At 40.0% G+C, this 21,033-nt stretch overlaps 1 protein-coding gene across 1 annotated transcript in view; it reads left to right on the plus strand.

The window, feature by feature from the left end:
• Nucleotides 1–14,154: 14,154 nt before the first annotated feature.
• The window catches only part of NEB (nebulin), a 221,952-nt gene continuing 215,073 nt past the window's right edge, over nucleotides 14,155–21,033 (plus strand). Inside the window, exons 1-3 of the mRNA XM_087710553.1 lie at nucleotides 14,155–14,240; nucleotides 14,979–15,080; nucleotides 16,393–16,447. Coding sequence (XP_087566679.1) covers nucleotides 16,421–16,447 — 27 coding nt within the window. The 5' untranslated portion in view covers nucleotides 14,155–14,240; nucleotides 14,979–15,080; nucleotides 16,393–16,420. The remainder of the gene's footprint in view (nucleotides 14,241–14,978; nucleotides 15,081–16,392; nucleotides 16,448–21,033) is intronic.

Consider the following 21,033-nt stretch of genomic DNA (forward strand, 5'->3'; position numbering starts at 1 on the left):
CCCTTTTGTCTTGTTTTATCTATATTGTTTTAGGGATTTAGGAACTGTTTTAATTCTTTGTTTAGTTCTTGGACCCAGAGTCGCTTTAGAGGCTGCATAAATTCAACAACACACACCACACACTTCACTTTCATGTAAGCCACCTTGTGGAAAATACAGAAAAAGAAAAAAAAATTCAGACACAATGCAAGAAAAATGAGAAAATACAGTAGAACCTCTGGTCACGAACACTTCTGACCACAACCAAATAGGGTTCCGACTAAAAAGTTCACAATTTTTTTTAAAATCTGGTCATGAACACATACTCTAGTGGTGATCAAACACAGCTGTGGCCAATTTTCCCTTCCACGTCATTTTTGTAAACGCCAAATTTCCTATTTGTTTGTTTACAAACAACAGCGACCCACAGTTGCAATTAACCATTGCAAAATTTTGTACAGCTTATTTTAACTGTTCACCATACCTCTTTACTCCTTTCTGTCTTAGTAAACTGTTCTTGCTTTGGCTTCACACATTGCAATTCTTTAAATGTCTTGCCTCTCATTTGTTGACTCATTATTCTATCCAGCTGTGACTTGCTTAGTCATAGTCTTGCCCCATTCATTTCTCTTTGATAAACAGGTAGTCCTCAACTTACAAAAGTTCATTTAGTGATCGTTCAAAGTTACAACGGCATTGAAAAAAAGTGACTTATGACCATTTTCACACTTATGATCATTACAGTATCCCAATGCTCATGATCAAAATTCAGGTGCTTGGACACTGACTCATGTTTATGATGGTTACAGTGTCCCGGGGGTCAGGTGATCACACTTTATGATCTTCTGACAAGCAAAATCAGTGGGGAAGCCAGATTTACCTAGCAACCATGTTACTAACTTAACAACTGCAGTGATTCACTTAACTGGCAAGAAAGATTATAAAATGGGGCAAAATTCACTTAGCAGATGTCTCATTTAGCAATGGACAGGGCTCAGTTGTTGTAAGACAAGGACTACCTGTATTTGATTTGTACTTGAATTTTCATTCATTCTCTACATGGCCAAACCACAAAGTGTATTTCTTACATTTTCTCTTGAATGTTTACATGTACAATAAATGTTCGTTGATACATAGGTCAAAAAATCTGCACATCCCTTTCAAACAGAAAGCCCCACTGCACTTCCCAAATTTTGTCAATTGTCACCTCTTGTACTCAGAATTCTGAAATGCCGGATAAGGTATACATGACAAACTATTTCCAGTGTAACATTAACTCTTGCTAGCTTTTCCTTTGTCTAGGGGGACATTAGCAGCATTCTTCCCATTGTTGGGTAAAGCAATGCAGCTTTCATACAAGTCACATTTCCAGAGTGGGTTTCTTTATCACTTGTCTGGGCTTTGTTATATTTAGAGGGCAGTTTCTTTGGAGTATCAGCTTTTGGGGAATGCATCAGTATCCTTGAACATTGCTGGTATTGAATTTGTAGAGGAGTCAGTGTCAATATCACATCATTACATCGGGAAACAATATATTTTTAAGATTTCTCCCACTATATCATCTATTTTTCCAGCTTTAGCATTTCTCAATAGTCTCATCCTTTCATCACCCCCCTTTGTTAATATTTATACCTATACTACTCTTGATTCCATACAGACTTCTCAAATACTCCTACCCACATTCCCTTGATTCATATTCATTCAAAATAATTTCCTCACTTTTATTTTTAATTCCATTCACTTTATTTCTATAGCTTTCCCCTTTTTTTCTTCCTTTACTGCTGCTTCCTGAGAATGGTAATCATCAATACGTTTTATTCTTTATTAGTTATTAGTTTACTAGTAGTTTACACTGTATTTTTGCTGAACTACTGTGTATAGATTTGTCAGCTGTGCATCATCTGTAACTTTCCCTTGAATCTCCCTTATAAAGTTAATTGAACATTCTTGTTGTGTGCATCATGTATCATAAATCTTAGTTTCATTTTCTTGATGGGATTTGCAATGTCCATATCTTTATCTGTTCTTTAGAGGACCATCTCATTCCATATATTTTAAGTACTTCTTTTGTATAAATCTACATGTGAAGTATTCTTCTGATGAGCAGGTAAACCAGACAAGAAACATAGCCAGACAAGTTTATAGATAAACTATGTTAGGCGCTGTGGTGGTGCAGTGGTCAGATTGCAGTACTGCAGGCTACTTCTGACTGCTGGCAGCCAGCAGTTCGAATCTCACCAGGCTCAAGGTTGGCTCAGCCTTCCTTCCAAGTTGGGTAAAAGGAGGACCCAGATTGTCGGGGGCAATATATTGACTCTGTAAACCGCTTAGGGTGGGCTGTAAAGCACTGTGAAGCAGTATAGAAGTCTAAGTGCTATGGCTATTAACAGAACCTTGCAAGTCTGAAAGTATAGTTCTCCTGCCTTTGCCTGATAAGTTAGGCAAGATTGCTCCTGGGCCTTTTACTCCACCCACCATGCAGCTGTGTGCTTTGCTCACTGTTATCTGACACATATCTAAGAAGCATTTATTTGCTCAATCACCCAAGGTCACTCTCACCTACCATTACATCATGTGTCTATTCCATTTTTTTTTAAAGGTAAAACAACATAAAGTCCCACATGGCCTTAAGGGTATTTCTTTGTTCCACTAGATTGGATAATTTGCATGGTCCAGGTTGGGTGGGTTACTGCCGGCATTACTGCCGGTTCGGCACGCAAAGATTTTTCTGGAGAACCGGTAGCGGAAATGTTGAGTAGTTTGGAGAACCGGTAAATAACACCTCTGACTGGCCCTGCCCCCATCTATTCTCTGTCTCCCGAATCCCAGCTGATCCCAGAAATGGGCCTCCTGGAAATGGGGATTTTACAGTATCCTTCCCCTGCTATGCCCACCAAGCCACACCCACCAAGCCACACAACGCCCACCAAGTCATGCCCATAGGACTGATAGTAAGAATACCCAGGAATCATACATTATGCTGGGAGATCAACTTGTCTTCCAATATTTTTTCATGAAGGACATATATTTTTTCTTCTTGCAAGAGACCTCTCCATCTCCTCTCTCCCTCCCTTTTTTTCCCTCTATTCCTTTCCTCAAATCGTCTCTTGATACCACCACAAAAATAGTCTCTGTGTGTCTCAGCACGACGTTGTCCCAAATGGCTGGCTTATTTTGGCAGCTGTCTGCAGTAAGAAGTGTGCAGACTGTTAGAAAACCACTATTTCCCTACCCAAAAACATTACAGCTTAAATACCGAGAGAATGCAATATCCTTGTAGCATTGAGAAAAAAATATATGTTTACAGTAAATGGATATTGTATTGTAAAACTCTTGTAAGTTTGATAGGCTCTTCTATGAGACCTTGGGCTGTTGCTATACTGAAAGGCACACTGGGGAACAATAGAGAAAACAGACATTGAGTACCCATGTGATTGTCCTCTTGATATGGGCCAAGGTCTTTTTCTTCCCATGTTGAAACATTCATGTACTGCTTAACATTGGCCATAGATTACCACATTTGTTGAGTGGATCCTTTGGGAATGGCCAAACATAATAAGCATTAATTAGAAAATAAGAATGGTCCTTCTGAATCTTTCATTTCCCTCTGTCTCTGTGTCTCTCTGTCTCTCTCATCTATCTATCTATCTATCTATCTATCTATCTATCTATCTATCTATCTATCTATCTATCTATCTATCTATCTATCTATCTATATCTATGATATTTTGCCTTGGATGCTCCTGCCATTGGGTGTTCCTGCCATTCTCATACTGGAGAAGCTGCCCCACTTATAGGCCTGGAATAAGATTCAGCTACCAATAAGGCCTGGAATGGGGATGATGGTAGAAGGAGAAGGTCTCCCTTTGGGCTGGGACAATATATCTGTGCAACAGTCTGGCCCTATAGCATATGCATCTTTGCCTGAATTTAGACAACATGGCTTCCACACTTGCAATATTTTGCCTGGTGAAAGAATAATGAATAGTTTAGCCTGTGGCAGCTGTTCTGCCAATTATAGACCATAACATTTTATTTTTAAAGAGAAATTAGCCCTTGAAACAGAAATAATATTTTTCTCCCCCATTAGTTCTCCAAATAAGTGATGATACCAAACACGTTGATTATTAATATGCAGAGCAATTCAAAACAATTTTCTCCCATTAGAAACAACCCAAAAATTAATCACTAAGCATTTCAAGGTAAGTGGGTTTTTTTTAATTACATGAAAGTATCGTTATTTGTTGTCAGAGTCACTTTCTACATGCCATACTACTAAGAAAGCAAGAATTCTCCCCACTGCTACATGTGAGGTGGCAAATTGCCCAAAACTAAGCTGGCTGCCTGATTTGTGAGCATAACGCTGATGCTATCTTTACTGAGGGCAGGGAAATGCTGCACCTGGCTCTGTCCTTTCGCTATTATAAAAAAAGACCAGGGAGTAACAGTCTGTTCTACTACCTAGGCAGCAATACTAAAGAAGCACACAAGAGGAGCAGATTCTGCACGGCTACACACAAAATCTGTGTAGGATGACGAAGGAAGGAAGGAAGGAAGGAAGGAAGGAAGGAAGGAAGGAAGGAAGGAGACCTCTATGACCATCTATCCCATGTAATGAAGGAAGGAAGGAAGGAAGGAGACCTATATGACCATCTATCCCATGTAATGAATGAATGAATGAATGAATGAAGGAAGGAAGGAAGGAAGGAAGGAAGGAAGGAAGGAAGGAAGGAAGGAAGGAAGGAAAGAAGGGGACTTATATGACCATCTATCCCGTGTAATGAAGGAAGGAAGGAATGAAGGAAGGAAAGGGACCTATATGACCATCTATCCCATGTAATGAAGGAAGGAAGGAAGGAAGGAGGGAGGGAGGGAAGGAAGGAAGGGGACTTATATGGCCATCTATCCCATGTAATGAAGGAAGGAAGGAAGGAAGGAAGGAAGGAAGGAAGGAAGGAAAGGGACCTATATGACCATCTATCCCATGTAATGAAGGAAGGAAGGGAGGGAGGGAGGGAGGGAGGGAGGGAGGAAGGAAGGAAAGTTATCGCTGGAATTAATACCATTGTAATCTATTCAACTTTCAGTGCCATTCTGAAGTTAGAAGCATTCATATTGGTCAAGAAAGAAAAAGAATGTTTTAACATGAAAGCAACTTGGGTAATAAAAAGACGACAGAGGAAAAAACAACAACAAGTGCAATAAGAAAACTGAAGTGGCATTTTTTTCACGCTCCAAAAGAACAAAGCAAATACATTGTAGACTACAGTGGCTTAGAGAGCAGCTTGATTTATCATGTTTCTTTGTTGGAAATGTACAATAAACTACATTGCCTTACTCAGCCGTTTACTCCTACTTGCATCAATATTACATGAAGCAGAGGAATTATGGCTGAGCAAGGGGTATAGAATACATCCCTTAGGAATAGAGCTTCAGCTGTGGTTTATTATCTCCCTCCCTTTACCAGATTGCCTCAGGAATATGTGAGACATTTGCTACCCTCAAGTATTTGAGGCTACATTCAAGGAGAGTCTTACTGTGCAGGCATAATATGAATTCACATCCTGCGGAGTCTCGGATAAGCTGGATATAAGTCAAGAGATATGTTGTACTGTGCATAAATATTTTATTTAGTTAGGATTTATTGGCTTCTCGCTATCAGGCTCCCAAAGCTACTAGATGCAGTCATAATAACCGTTGCAAAGGAGCCAACCAAAAAGTGATGTTCAAAGAGTGCTTTCGTAGGCAGGAAAATGAGGCCCAGCCTCCAAAAATGTGTTGGGACCTATTAAATTGTTCTGGGCCCCTCAAATGTATCTTCTGTCAATACACAGACATTTATGTATAGACACACATTCATATTCTCCAAAAGGAATATTATGTACAATGCTCTTTTTAATGCATTTTAGAAGGTTAGGGTTTCTTTCAGACTGTCTTAGAAGTAGAAGATGAATCATTTGGCTTTTCCTGGAGAAATAATAAACGAAGTCCAGCACATGCATTGACGCACCGATTCCTAAAATCCACACTAAATGTTTGGAGACATGTGTTCATTGCTGAATTTCCTGAAGGAAAGGGAAGCCTTCCTTCTAAGAAAATTACTGGTTAACATAACATTGTAACACTTCGTGTACATCTCTGATTTTACTAGGACTCCCAATTTGGTCTTTTATGAATCTGGAAGCTGGGAAACATGGCTTCATCAGATGGGATAGCATGGCTATGATACTTAAGCTCAAGAATTAAGATGGGAAATGGGTAGAAACTAAGACTTAGGCATTCTGTCTCTCTTGTTTGCCATTTAGTAGCCATTTAGATAGCTGAAACTCAGATATGGTAGCCCTATGGGATGGTGACTAAGAAATTTATTTATTTGTTTATTTAGTTTGTCAAACATGTACAAGATAACAGGTATAAGTATAAACATGGACATGAGCACATGAAATGAGTACAAATAAATGGGAACAGTAGGACAGCGCCGGTAGGCACGCTGGTGAGCTTATGCACGCCCCCTTACAGACCTCTTAGGAATGGTGTGAGGTCCATAGTAGACAGTTTAAGGTTAAAGCTATGGGCGTTAGAGGAAGTAACAATGGAGTCAGGTAGTGTATTCCAGGCATTGACCACTCTATTGCTGAAGTCGTGTTTTCTGCAATCGAATTTGGAGCAGTTTACCTTGAGTTTGTATCTATTGTTTGCCCGTGTATTATTGCGGTTGAAGCTGAAGTAGTCGTTGACAGGTAGGACATTGTAGCAGACGATTTTGTGTACTATGCTTAGTTCAGACCGTAGGCAGCGTAGTTCAAGGTAATCCAAACCCCAAATTCCAAGCCTGGTGGCATAAAGGATTCTATTGTGAGCAGAGGAGTGGAGTACTTTTCTCGTGAAATACCTCTGGACCTGCTCAATTCTATTAATGTCCAATATACAGTGTGGATTCCAGGCAGAAGAGCTGTATTTGAGGATTGGTCTGGCAAAGGTTTTGTATGCCCTAGTTAACAATACAATGTTACCGCACAAAAAGCTTCACAAAATTAGGTTAACAACTCTTAATGCCTTTTTAGCAATGCTGTTACAGTGAGCTCTGGGACTTAGATCATTTGAGATGAGTACTCCTGGGTCCTTGACAGAGTGAGTGTTATCTATGAGATCATATCCCCCAGCTTGTATTTGGTGTTCCGATTTTTGTTGCCATTGTGTCAGACAGAGCATTTGTTAGTTGAGATTTGGAGTTGCCAATTGTTCGACCATTCCGACACATATATCAATCATAGAATAGTATTTATTTATTTATTTATTTATTTATTTGTTTGTTGTTGTTGTTGTTGTTGATGATGATGTTGTTCAATTTCTATCTTGTCTTTCTTTAGCCATGCAGCCCTCCCTTCAGGTTTTCCCTATAACAACCACTCTCTTTTGTAGGTTGGGCTGAACAAGAAGGGCTCAAAATCTTTCAAAAACCTCAGAGTCACCTTATGATAGAAGTGGGTTCCTACTGGTTCAGACCAGTTCCACCAAGTAGGTAGTAACTCGGCCTGCCACTCCCCCAAACCAGTTCTCTCGGTGGTGCCATAGGCCCCGCCATCTTGCATTTTGCTTCTGTGCATGCGCAGAAGCATTTTTTTTAGTACTGTGCATGCATGCGTAGTGTGTCCCTGAGAGAACAGGCAGTAGCAGCAGCTGGAACCCACCCCTGCCTTATGAGCTGTTGTGACTTGAACCCGAGGCTCCCTACAACGAGTTCAGCTTCTCAACTACTACACCACATTGACTCTCTTTTATCAATAAAGCAATAAAACGTGTACAATTTAAAAAAAGATGGGGCAGGCCAGCAGAAAAAAGTGATCCAAAACCCAGGAGCAAGCGCCCTATTGAGTTATTACAATGCCTGTATATTCAGGCTGCTGAGAGGACTGCTGAACACACCCAGCAAATGGTTTGCTTCTAATCCAAGCGAAGGCAGGTTGAAAGGTGGAATCTTTTAAAAGATACCCTGAAGCGTTAATCTTTTGTGTCTAAACTGAATGCTGCATAATATGCAATATTCTACACATTAAACCCTCCCTCTGGTAGTCGGCTTTAATAGATGACTAAGCAAAGCTGCAAGGGCTTTACTCAGCCAAGGGAGTCCCAGGAGGTGAAATGTATGATGCATCTGAGTAATGTATCTTTCACCTCACACAAGCAGCTAGGAAAATGAATTCTAAAAATTGTATTAAGAGTCGGTGCTTGAAGGAGCAGAGGAGGGGAAGACTAATAGGGTTCATTTGCGTATGTGACACCTTCTGTATCTACATGTATCGCATACAACTGAGTGGGGTGATTCAGTTAAACTAGGACAAGGACTCCCTAGTTATGCTTTGGCATTCCCTCAGTGAAGCTGTTTTGCAGTTAAATGAGATCATCTGAATATATTAAAGAAACACCAGGTAAAAGGGTATAAACCAGAGGTGGTATTCAGCAGTTTCTGACCAGTTCTGGAGAACCAGTAGTGGAAATTTTGAGTAGTTTGGAGAACAGGTAAATACCACATTTGACTGGCCCACCCCCATCTATTCTCTGTCTCCCGAGTCCCAGCTAATTGGGAGGAAATGGGGATTTTGCAGTAACCTTCCCCTCGAGTGGGGAGGGAATGGAGATTTTACAGTATCCTTACCCTGCCACCAACCCATGCCCACCAACCCATGCTACGCCCACCAAGCTACGCCCACAGAACCGGGAGTAGAAAATTTTGAATCCCACCACTGATGGTATAAACCCATCATCACACATGCACTTTTTTGGTATCAATAAAGTATTTGAAAAAGAAATGGCTGAATGAGAATGATCTAAGTGCACATTTTATTTCTATACAATGTCCAAAGAAAATTTACAGAGAGAACAGGAAAGGAATAGTATGTACCTTTAGCAACAATATCTTTAATTCCTTGTCATCTAAGGGATCAACGACTTCCTTAAACTGATTTTCTATTTCTCATCCACTTTAAGGTTTCCTTTACAGTTGTTCTTAAAATTATGAGTTAGGTGACTTTCAAAGTCTCTTTTTGCATCTTTTAGTATTTTCTTACATGTCTTCAGTACAATTTTCCCTCCTTTGGACAACACTGTCAAATTTTGCAGGAAGTTTGTTTTCTTCCTACAACTTTTTACGCTATTTATAAATCTGATTTATGTCTTATAGGATTTATTATTCAAAGCTGATTATCAGCTCCTCCTATACTGTACATGCAAGCATAGCAGAATTAAGAACTACTGATCTGGTTGACGTTTCTTCTGTCTACCTCTTAGATTTTGCTAAACAAATACTTAAAAAACCAGTGCCTAGTAGCAATAGCAATAGCACTTAGACTTATCTACTGCTTCACAGCCCTCTTTAAGCAATTTACAGAGTTCAGCATATTGGCCCCAACAATCTGGATCCTCATTTTTACCAACCTTGGAAGGCTGAGTCAATCTTGAGCTGGTGAGGATCAAACTCCTGGCTGTGGGCAGAGTTTGCCTGCAATACTGCATTGTAATCATTGCGCCACCATGGTTCTATTGATCTAAAGTCTTGATAATGCAGCAGTCCCACAAATCTGGTACCCTTAATGGAGATAATGGGCAGAGTACCAAGTACCAATTAGTACACTGTAATGAATGAAGCTCATGTGAGTCCATCTATTGAAAATATGTGAATAGGATAACAGATCCATAAAGGCGAGAATTAAATTTAGCATAGAAGCATCTGAAGTAAGTGTATTATAAATCTTGTACATAAATAAATATAGTACAATTATTCATGTCCTTCAAATTATTGATAGGTCTTCTGATGGATTGATGGTACCAAACATTTTGAGTAATGAAGAATGTTCCCATCCACAATTTAAATTTGGAAACTGGATTCATCATTTCAAAATCAATGATGAAGTCACCATTCCCACATGCTTATGCTTCATGATGAACTATGGGGGATAGTTCAGCAACTGTCTTGAAATATCATAAAAGTACTGTGGTGTCATTCAAAGGGATGTCTCATCTTTGTAATCAATCCCGTCTCAAGATTATACATAAGACACTGTTTTTAAAACTGATGTCAAAGAGGAGGTCATGTAGTCATTAACTAGCAGGCATACTTTAAAACAAACAAAGAAAAGAAAAAAATAAACATGGCTTACAGTATACACATAATTATGATTAGGATTTAGGATTTATTTCATTTATATGCTGCCCTTTTCCCCGAAGGGGACTCAGGGCGGCTCACAACTCAGTCAAGGGAAAGGAAGTACAAACAGGGGATAAAGACAAACAAACAATACACAATTTAAAAACACACAACAACCATATCATTCGAGAAGGGGGGGCAGAAGCTCTTTAGCCCCAGGCCTGCCGGAATAGCCAGGTTTTGAGGGCTTTGCGGAAGGCCTGGAGGGTGGTGAGGGTTCGAATCTCCACGGGGAGTTCGTTCCAGAGGGTCGGAGCAGCCACAGAGAAGGCTCTCCTCTGGGTAGTCGCCAGTCGGCATTGGCCAGCGGATGGAATTCGGAGGAGGCCTAATCTGTGGGATCTAATCGGTCTATTGGAGGTAATTGGCAGCAGGCGGTCTCTCAAGTACCCAGGTCCAATACCATGAAGGGCTTTATAAGTGACGACTAGTGCCTTGAAGCATATCCGAAGACCAATAGGCAGCCAGTGCAGCTCGCGGAGGATAGGTGTTACGTGGGTGAACCGAGGTGCATCCACGATCACTCGCGCGGCTGCATTCTGGACAAGCTGAAGTCTCCGAATGCTCTTCAAGGGCTGCCCCATGTAGAGCACGTTGCAGTAGTCCAGTCTAGAGGTCACAAGGGCACGAGTGACTGTTGTGAGGGCCTCCCGGTTCAGGTAGGGACGCAACTGGCGCACCAGGTGAACCTCGGCAAATGTTCCCCTGGTCACAGCCGACAGATGGTGTTCAAAAGTCAGCTGTGGGTCCAGGAGGACTCCCAAATTGCGAACCCTGTCTGAGGGGCGTACTGTTTGACCCCCCCAGCCTGAAAGATGGAAAACTTGGCCAATTAGTAGGAGGGAAACACACCAGCCACTCGGTCTTATCCGGATTGAGTACAAGCTTGTTAACCCCCATCCAGACCTAACAGCCTCGAGGCACTGGCACATCACGTCAACCGCTTCACTGAGTTGGCACGGTGCGGATAGATACAACTGTGTATCGTCCGCATATTGATGGTATTTTATCCCGTGCCGTCGAATGATCTCACCCAGTGGCTTCATGTAGATATTAAACAGGAGGGGGGAGAGGACCGAACCCTGCGGCACCCCATATTTCAGGGGCCTAGGGGTTGATCTCTGCCCTCCAACCAACACCGACTGCGACCTGTCCGAGAGGTAAGAGGAGAACCACCGTAGAACAGTGCCTCCCACCCCTACTTCCCACAGTCGTCGCAGAAGGATACCATGGTCGATGGTATCGAAGGCCGCTGAGAGGTCAAGGAGCACTAGGACGGAGGCATGACCTCCATCCCTGGCTCTCCAGAGATCATCGATCAGCGCGACCAAAGTGGTTTCCGTGCTGTAGCCAGGCCTAAATCCCGACTGGAAGGGATCTAGATAATCGGTTTCCTCCAAGGACCGCCGGAGCTGAAAGGCCACCACTTTCTCAACAACCTTCCCCACGAAGGGGAGGTTGGAGACTGGACGATAGTTGTTTAAAACGGCTGGATCCAAAGATGGCTTCTTCAGGAGGGGTCTCACCACCACCGCCTTTAAAGTGGGGGGAAAGAACCCCTCCCGAAGAGAGGCAGTAACAACTGCCTGGATCCAGCCCCGTGTCACCTCCCTGCTGTTAGCAACCAGCCAGGAGGGGCACGGGTCGAGCACACATGTGGAGGCACTTACGGCTCCCATGGCCTTGTCCATGTCCTCAGGGGTAACAGCTTGAAAATCAATCCAGTGATGTCCATCCAGATTCTCCCCTGGAGCCGAGGTGGCGCAGTGGGTAGAGTGCAGTACTGCAGGCCACTTCAGCTGACTGCTAGTTCAGCAGTTCAGCGGTTCAAATCTCACCGGCTCAAGGTTGACTCAGCCTTCCATCCTTCCGAGGTGGGTGAAATGAGGACCCGGATTGTTGTTGGGGGCGATATGCCGACTCTGTAAACCGCTTAGAGAGGGCTGAAAGCCCTATGAAGCGGTATATAAGTCTAACTGCTATTGCTATTGCTATTGCCTCGGCTGGCATTCAGCTATCAAGATGGACTCAATATGCAATGATTGTCATGGCTTGACTGAAAGTGAAGGGAAGGGAATAGAGGCTAGATAAAGATCACCTTTCAATTTCATGGGGATTCATCCATCACACTAAGACATAATAATGCCACTTTGATTTTGGCAATCCATACCCATGTAACATACATAAGCCCAGTCAATACATATGGCCTTGTGCTTCAATCTTTAACCACTATATTTGGCAGTATTCTAGGGAGAAAAAAATTCAGGCCTGACATGAAAACATAGATAAACTTTTGTTCAACTGAGAAGGTAAAGGTAAAGGTTCCCCTTGCACATATATGCTATATACATATAGTCATTCCTGACTTTAGGCGGCGGTGCTCATCTCTATTTCAAAGCCAAAGAGCCAGAGCTATTTGGAGATGTCTCCGTGGTCATGTGGCCGGCATGACTAAATGCCGAAGGTGCACAGAATGTTGTTACCTTCCCACCAAAGGTGGCCCCTATTTTTCTACTTGCATTTTGACATGCTTTCGAACTGCTAGGTTGGGAGAAACTGGGACAAGTAATGGGAGCTCACTCTGTTACGCAGCACTAGGGATTTGAACTGCCAAACCGCCAATCTTTCTGATCAACAAGCTCAACGTCTTAGCTGCTGAGCCACTGCATCACTCAACTGAGAAGACAATTAGCCAAATCAACAAATGTATAGCAGAAATGTCTTAGAACTAGGGTAAGCGGCATTTTTATGGGCAACCCCACTGGTTGCAGGAGATGTGATGATGATGATGATGACAATTATATAACATAGAACATGGGATCACTGTCTTCCACTTTTCATCTATAATCTACATCCCAGTCCCAGAAGACTTTGAGATCCAGCAATTATTTCCCCCCCCCCCCATCTTTTGGAATGATTTATATTCAAAGAGCAAAGAAACTGAGAGCCACAAGTCAATGCATGGACTTACTAAATATTTTCCTTCATTTATTTATTTATCCAATTTATATGACCATATATCTCAAAGAATGATTCTGGGCAGCAAATAGAACTAAAATAGAATAAAAACAACAGCAAGCATTACAAAAATTAATATATAAGTAATCAAGAAACAACAAGCCAATCATTAACACAAACAGGTCCCTGCTTGGGCACAGAACCGGGTATTCAAGGCCGTATGAAAAGCTGGCAAGGTCAGGGCCATCCTGATCTCCAGAGGAAGAACGTTCTATAAGGTGGGTGCACCATCAGAAAAGGTATGTCTTCTAGGCCCCATCGTCTGTTCTTGAGAATACTCATTTTGTCAAACTTTTCTGAATGCTATAAACCCTGTCTTCCACTTTGCATCTACAACCTATGTTCCAATTCTAAAAGACTTGAGACCCAACAAAGTTGGAACGGTTGGATAGAGAAAAGGCACCAAGACCTCACTCCTGATTATCTAAAACATGGGTGTCCAACCTTGGCAATTTTAAGACTGGTGGACTTCAACTCCCAGAATTCCCCAGCCAGCATGGGGGATTCTAGGAGTTGAAGTCCACAGGTCTTAACGTTGCCCAGTCTGGATACCCCTGATCTAAAGATCTATCTTCCCTGTCTTTGATGAAAGGCTATGGTATTCATCTCAAGTTCAGAAACCATAGATCTTCCGGGAGAGAAAAAACCCTTCCATTGGCCTATTGTCTTAACTTCATTGTAATTAACAACCCTTAATAGTGGTTTGTATTCTACAAGTTTGTGTGAATAATGGCTAAACCGTTTATAAGGGGCTGATGCTCTTGTTATGTTTTGATTGAGGTTAAAAAAACAAAGCAATGATTTGTATGAGCTACTTTGCTTTGCTTGGAGGGTTTACCGAACAGGTGGTCCTCCAAAGGGTCACTATATATATTTAGTATCTGAAACTTGAGCACGCCTGATCTGATTGGATCCCCCCGACCACCTGATGGTTTAGGAGCTAATGCATCGGTCTAACATTGCTTTTGCCCAGCTTTTCTCAGGAGGGAGGACAGTCAGAAAGGCTTTGCTCCTGAGGAAATTTATTTAAATATAACTGGTAAGCTTGCGCCTTTTGCTTTTTTAAAAAAAAATAAAGACAAGTTGGGGTTTGTTTGCTACTGAATGATTATTTGTTTGTGGGGTGTTTTTTTTTTTGTTTGTTTGTTTGCAGACTTCATGGCCTGCGGGAATTTTTTTTTCTTTTTACTATTTTACAAATTTTAACACACCTTTTTTCCTCCCCAGCATCTAAGTAATCCTGCTTGGGAAGGGATCAGTCCTGAGTTTGATGAGGCTTTAAAGGCAGATGAGAGTTAGCCTCTGTTGTTTGGACACATTTTGCACATGAAGATCAATGGCTCCTTTGGCTAAGCCGCTCTTGAAGTCTCTCTCTCTCTCTCCTTTAGGACTTGCCCTATTCCCTCGGCAAAACAAATAATTTATCCTTTGATTTTTATATATATATCACCTTGATTGAAGAGAATTGGCACTAGGAAAAGGCAGCGTTCGAAGGGCCTATATTTAACCTACAGCACCGGAGTGCCACTTGCCTCAGAAGGAATGGCAGTTCAGCTAACTAGACAAAACCAGCCAATCACTCTGGGGTATTGGCTTACAGGGCAAATATTTTTGTACTAGGAAGCAGCTGTTCTAAGCCTTCATCTCCTTCCCTGCACCAGCAAAGGGGGACCTGAAACGTCTCACAGCAGGCTTATTCCAGTGCATTCATTCCAAGGCCTTCATTCATCCATTGCTTCTCTGCCATCTAAATAACCAGAGTTTCGATCTTTTCTAGGACTGAAGTTGGAGAAATACGTCAAGCACCCCAGAAGCAAAGCAAGAGAGCATCCCCGAAGATCAATGGTGGGACGAGAGAAATTAACTTCATTAAGTTAAGGTCATTTGAACAACATTTGTATGATTTAATGTTTGTGGTTGTTTAGTCTTGTATAAGACCCCAAAGTTATTAGTTTACCTCTAGAGTAACATTAAGTTGTCCCCCAGATATGTTTTACAAAGGCTTCTGGCTATATCTGAAAAACGAGGGAGGGAAAGACCAACTACATTTCTAAGTGAGGAAAGCTTTCCTGGAGGTGACCTAGCAAGTTGCTTTTTTGTGTAACCCAATTAAAGTGGAAATTTCTCCAGTTTTTGCCCCTGCCATAACCAGCGTGCCTCATTGCAATGCTGTGTTGGCTCAATGCTTGGCACTCCTTATCCTAAGCATTAATTTCCAGCTGCTGGAAAACATATTTAGGATCTTCTAGTTGCAGTTCACAATCAAAACTCTGGTAACTGAATTTCCATTCACGAAATATTAATGGGACACCATTAATTTTGGTTGGTTAGTTTTGGTTGGTGCAGGCTGAGAATTGTCAATTATTCCTCTCCCCTGTAGGTGTTTTTGCATAAATTCTCAGTGCAGCCTCGGGATTGTTATACATTCCATTTAACATACTCTGTTGAGCTAGGCTTTATGATATTATCTAATTTTTTATTACAAGTACATCACTCAAGAGAGTTGATAGATATGATAATCTTTGTTTATTCCTTGCCTGCATCGTAAGCAATTCTATTAAGCAGAATTGCTATATTTATGCTCATAAAGGAAAATAACAATGCCATTTCTATTGGTGGGTTGTTTTTGTTTTTTTTGCAAAAAATTTTATTGGCTGAAACACGGAAAGAGACCAATGTCTCCACAATAAAAAAAAACCTGGCTTTTCCCTCTGTGTATGAGATATTGGAGAGAAATACAAATTATGAAGGGATAATGGCAATCTGATGCTAAACATCTCATGATAAATGGTATTCCTTTGCATATATGTTTAGAAAGAGGAAATGTTTGATAATATTTTTGGTTTATTAATATTTTGATGCTTTATGAACAATATTTAATAAATATTAATCTTTATAAATATTGAATATTTTAATATTGAATATTTGCCCTATATTATTGAATAAACTACGGATGCATGTCTGTCTGTCCATCCATCCGTCCGTCTCTGTCTCTTCTCTCTGTCTCTGTCTCGGTCTCTGTCTCTGTCTCTCTCTCTCTCTCTCTGTCTCTGTCTCTCTCTGTCTTTCTGTCTCTATGTCTGTATGTGTAAAAAAGGCATTCTTACAATGTTTTTAATAATGCATAGAGATACTACCTTTGATAAGTGAGCAATACTGATATTTATTTATCTGGCTTGCTTTGTGACCAGTGAGTAGGTGGACGGACTTTCTGTAAAGATGGCAGACGAAGATGAGGTTGTGGAGGTAAGACTTAAATGTTTGATTTACTGCCTTGAGCTATGCAGATGAGTTTATTATTTCAAAGAAACAGCAAATAATGGGCAGGTCAGGAACTTGAGATGGCTGCCTCAGAAGTGAGTGTGTCTCCACATTCAGAGCTGGTGACCGGACAGTTATAGAAATTGATATATTCTAAATGGCCTCCAGCAGCTGTTGGGTACTCCCAGAGAAGGCCTAGGACATGAGGATATAAGAGTGCACGATGACAGTAAATGCCCCTTTCTTTCCTCAACATCCTGCAGACTTAGTCTTTTAAAAAATAATAATAATAGAAAAATACAGCATAAATGATGCTAATAATGTTAATATTTATATGGACATTTAAAATGCCTGTAATTCTATCTAGCAACAACTTACTGGTCTTCATAAGACCTGTGTGAAAAGTTGTGGGTATATTTCTTTGCCAGGCTCCATTTTACCATGCCGGTTCTGTGTGTGGCTTCTGCAAGTCTTGGGTTGTAATTCTTCCAAAAATCATCTCCTCCTCCTCCTCCTCCTCCTCCTCCTCCTCCTCCTCCTCCTCCTCCTCCTCCTCCTCCTCCTCCTCCTCCTCCTCCTCCTCCTCCTCTTCCTCTCCCCTCTTCTCTTTCTTCCATCTTCTTCCCATCTCATGTATGTCTGATAGCCTTACCATTGTCTTATTATTGTCTGTCTCTTAGTAGACTAATATCTTTATCTTTCATATTATCATTACAGTTTTATATTGTTGCATTGTATCATTACAGTTTTATATTGTTGCATTGTCTCTTCAGATGTCTGTCTTTTTCCTCTTCTCTCTTGGGATCTTTGTAGCAGGTATTTTTTTAAAGGCTGCAATTGCTTCTAATCTTGGTTTTAAGCAAGATAACTTTTTCCAGAATCATAGCACATCGTCTTCCTAGTTTGCTTCCACTGATCTTTTGCCCTCATGGTTTAATTTTGTGCGAATCAGAATTAAAAGAGCAAAAGTAAGTTTTTATTTACAAAAAGACAAATCTGCATTTTGAAGGGCATGCAGTAGAGTCCTCTGAAAAAATAGCTTATGCTTTTAATTTTGGACATTGATTTGGATTGTTTAGCACAGGATACTTAAGTAAAAAGTAGATTCTGTTTTTGCTTGGTTTGATGAACACACTGCCAATTCTAAGTTGGTCAGTAGGCCACGTGAGACAGAAATGGTGCTTTCATGTTTCTTCCATGCTGGAATGAACATTCTTTCTCTCTCACACACAAACACACATGCAAAAACACAGAGAGATACACAGATGTACATACCTTTGTATGTACGTATGGAATCTGACATAGAATTAATAAAAAGAAATTGCTATGCATTTATATAGGCAAATGAATGCACACATTCTCTTCCATCTCCTCCCCCAAATCTTCTCAAATTTTCTTTTATATCTATGGAGATTCTCAGGCATCCAGGTCATGGTTGTCTCAAAGCTGTTTTTTCAAAAGATGACTGGACTTCACTTTTCCTTGCACATTTCACTTCGTATCCAAGAAGTCAGAACTGGAATTGATGTCAGAACTGAAGAAGCTTCTTGGATGAGAAGAGAAAAACCTTCAAGGAAAAACAAAGTCCAGCGGCCTTTTGAAAAAGCACTTTGGGGAGTTTCCTTTATACTTGTGGTAGTGCTTTAGCAAGTGTATGCATGCTGTTAGTTGTACAAGCACCAGTCTAAGTGGTGCATAGTGTGTGTGTGTGTGTGTGTGTGTGTGTGTGTGGAGAGTAGGAGGACCATTATCTCCTGATATTCTTCTCATAAAAAGATCCAATTATATATAAAGCTTGAAATAAACAGTATCTTGACAAAGTTATCTGTAGGAGCATAAATCATCTGCAAAAAGTGGCAGTGAATTAGGCTCCGTTGAAGGGTGCCAGTATCTTTGGAGGCTTCTTGTTAATGTGATTCATGGAAACACAGAGGAACCTTAATGCACTAAGTCTGAGAATTTAGTCAATGTTGTAGATCCTATTAAATTGAGCATGATAAATCTTTTAATACCAAAAATACATGAAACCCAGTAGAATTTATTGGTGGAATACATGCTTAAAAATCTAGACCGATCAATAAAATGAGTCTGATAAGGTCAAACAGTAAAAGGAAGACATGAAAATAAATCATATTGGGTCCTACATGGACGGCATTAGCATCTTCTACATCTCATTTTTCAAGACTTTTTGGTGCACAGGAGAAATAATTCTAACCAAATACATTAAATAATTTTTGGTGAATTAAGCTTGCTCATATGATGATGGACACACACACACACACACACACACACACACACACACACACACACACACACACACACATATATATATATATATATATATATATATATATATATATATATATATATATATATATATAATTTAAGGCTTGATTTGATGCTCTGCAAAGTTAGGCTAAAATTAGCGGTTGCTATATAGTATTAATGAAAAAGAGTTTGAGGAAATAATTTGGAACTATCTTTAACATTAAAGCAGGGACACTTCTAATAATGATGCAAGTTCAGTCTATTAAAGATAATTCTGTGCCATTTCAACATTCCTGCTTCTTCTTTATATATCCTGACTCATATTTAAGAAGGTCCCCCTATGAAATTAGTCTAATGTATTTCACTGGTACTATAAACATTCCAAGATTACTGACAACATAGCTTTTTACAAGAGTTTGTACTGGTGTAACATACAACAAATGGAGTATTATTAGCAAAGTGATTTGTTCCATTTTTTTTCAGTTAGCTGATTTGCAGAAACATTTTTATTGGCATAGCTGGTCTTAGTAAATTCATTTCTATTAGATTTGCCCTGAACAACTGCTTGAATTTGATGATGTTTCTAGGCAATATTTCCAAAAGAGAGTATAAAATCCACTTAAACAAGATTCAGCTGAGTTCCTTCTTAGCTTCTTCATGAACAAGAGAATACTTCAGATACTGTTCATTTCATTATGAATCTTAAATGATCATAATGTCAATTTCTTTCCTGTGTTGAAATATGCATATTGATTTGAGGTGATCAACTGGACTTTTTAAAAAAAATCCTCTATAAGCCCTCATTGATCTCTCTTTACAATTGTCTTCCAAATCTAGGTTCTTTGTTTCTTATACCTATATCCTGCTTTCTTTGGAAGATCGAGGGAAATGAATTTTGTTTGTACTTTTCTGAGAACTGGATTGTTTCATAGGCATCAAAATTTTTAATGGAATTTGAGTTCAGCCATGATATTATCTTAGTTAAGACGCTGAGAAGCAGTAGTTCAGCCCTCATACAATCTCTCTCTCTCTCTCTCCCCCTCTCTCTCTCCCCCTCTCTTTCTCTCTCTCTCTCTCCTTCTCCTTTAGTAGTAACTAAACCCAATTCAAAACAGGAAAATAGCCTAGAATGAAAAAAAACCGCTTGTATTCCATTTGATCGATCACACATATTGTGCAGAAGTATCATAGTTTTGTTTCTCCCTTGTAATAGAGGATTGTTTAGATTGCTGAGCAGTGAAAGCCAATAAGATGTTTTTTGTCCAGTAATTCTTGTTCAGGCATGGTTTCTTCTCCTTAAATTCAGTGCCTTCTTCCTTGAAGTTAAATATGATAATTCACCCTGAAGCAAAAACAGTCCTGAGAGTTCCAAGAGAAATTCTGTAAGATTATTATTATTATTAGCTATGTTTCAGTTCTAGCTTGAATCATTTCAAACAAAATTTGAATCATCCATTTGAATCATCTCACTGCAGCTTTGTGCAGCTTAATTAAGAAATATATTAAAAAAAATTTAATGTGTAGCTGTCATTCTAATAAATAAAACATGATCATGTTTTGACACATCATTTGCCATTTTATGAAAGCCTTTCTTTTACAAGAGTTGTCAGGTAGCAAACTTAAATGAATAGTCCATGACAAATTTCCCTAGGACATCCAATACTTCCTTTAAAAAGAATTCACAGATGAATACAATCTTTTTCCTGTTAAAGAGTTGCTTAGTTCTCCTACAACGCCATTTTCACAAGAAAACAATTCAATGCGAGATTGTCAGTATGTGTTGGAGACATATCACTTTGGAAATATTGTGGGTTTAACTGTTTTCTGCATTGATATTTGAATTATGTTTTGGATTATCTCTCCTTCATTAATACTTGAAATAGTACATACAATGAAAGGGTGGTGTGTGATCATGATTTCAAGTTATGGCCAATCTGGTGAACTAATATATTCTGTTCGCTCGCCACTGATACATGACTTTTAAAAGATTATTGTATGAACAAGCCAATGGGTGTCCAAAATCCCTTAAATGCAAGCAGGAGATATGAAGTCTTGGAATTCTTGAATTGGCTCTAATGCAACAAGTTTTTACAATACAAGGAAAAACCACTTTTTTAAAACAGTATTAAACATTATGAGCGATTGGCAGCCACAAATCCACTGGTGTGTACGGAAGAAAATGCCTGTGGATCTTACCAGCAATTAAATCTTTGAGCTCTTTCCATGGAACATCCTTCTCAATCACTTCATTCTTCAGACTGAGATTTTGTTCTTTGCCTCAATGTGTTTTTACAAATGACCTT

This window comes from Thamnophis sirtalis, unplaced genomic scaffold (genome assembly GCF_051295495.1).
Source record: "Thamnophis sirtalis isolate CommonGarterSnake01/CBP01778 unplaced genomic scaffold, rThaSir2_p1.2 scaffold_1, whole genome shotgun sequence".
Classification (NCBI taxonomy): Eukaryota; Metazoa; Chordata; class Lepidosauria; order Squamata; family Natricidae; genus Thamnophis; species Thamnophis sirtalis.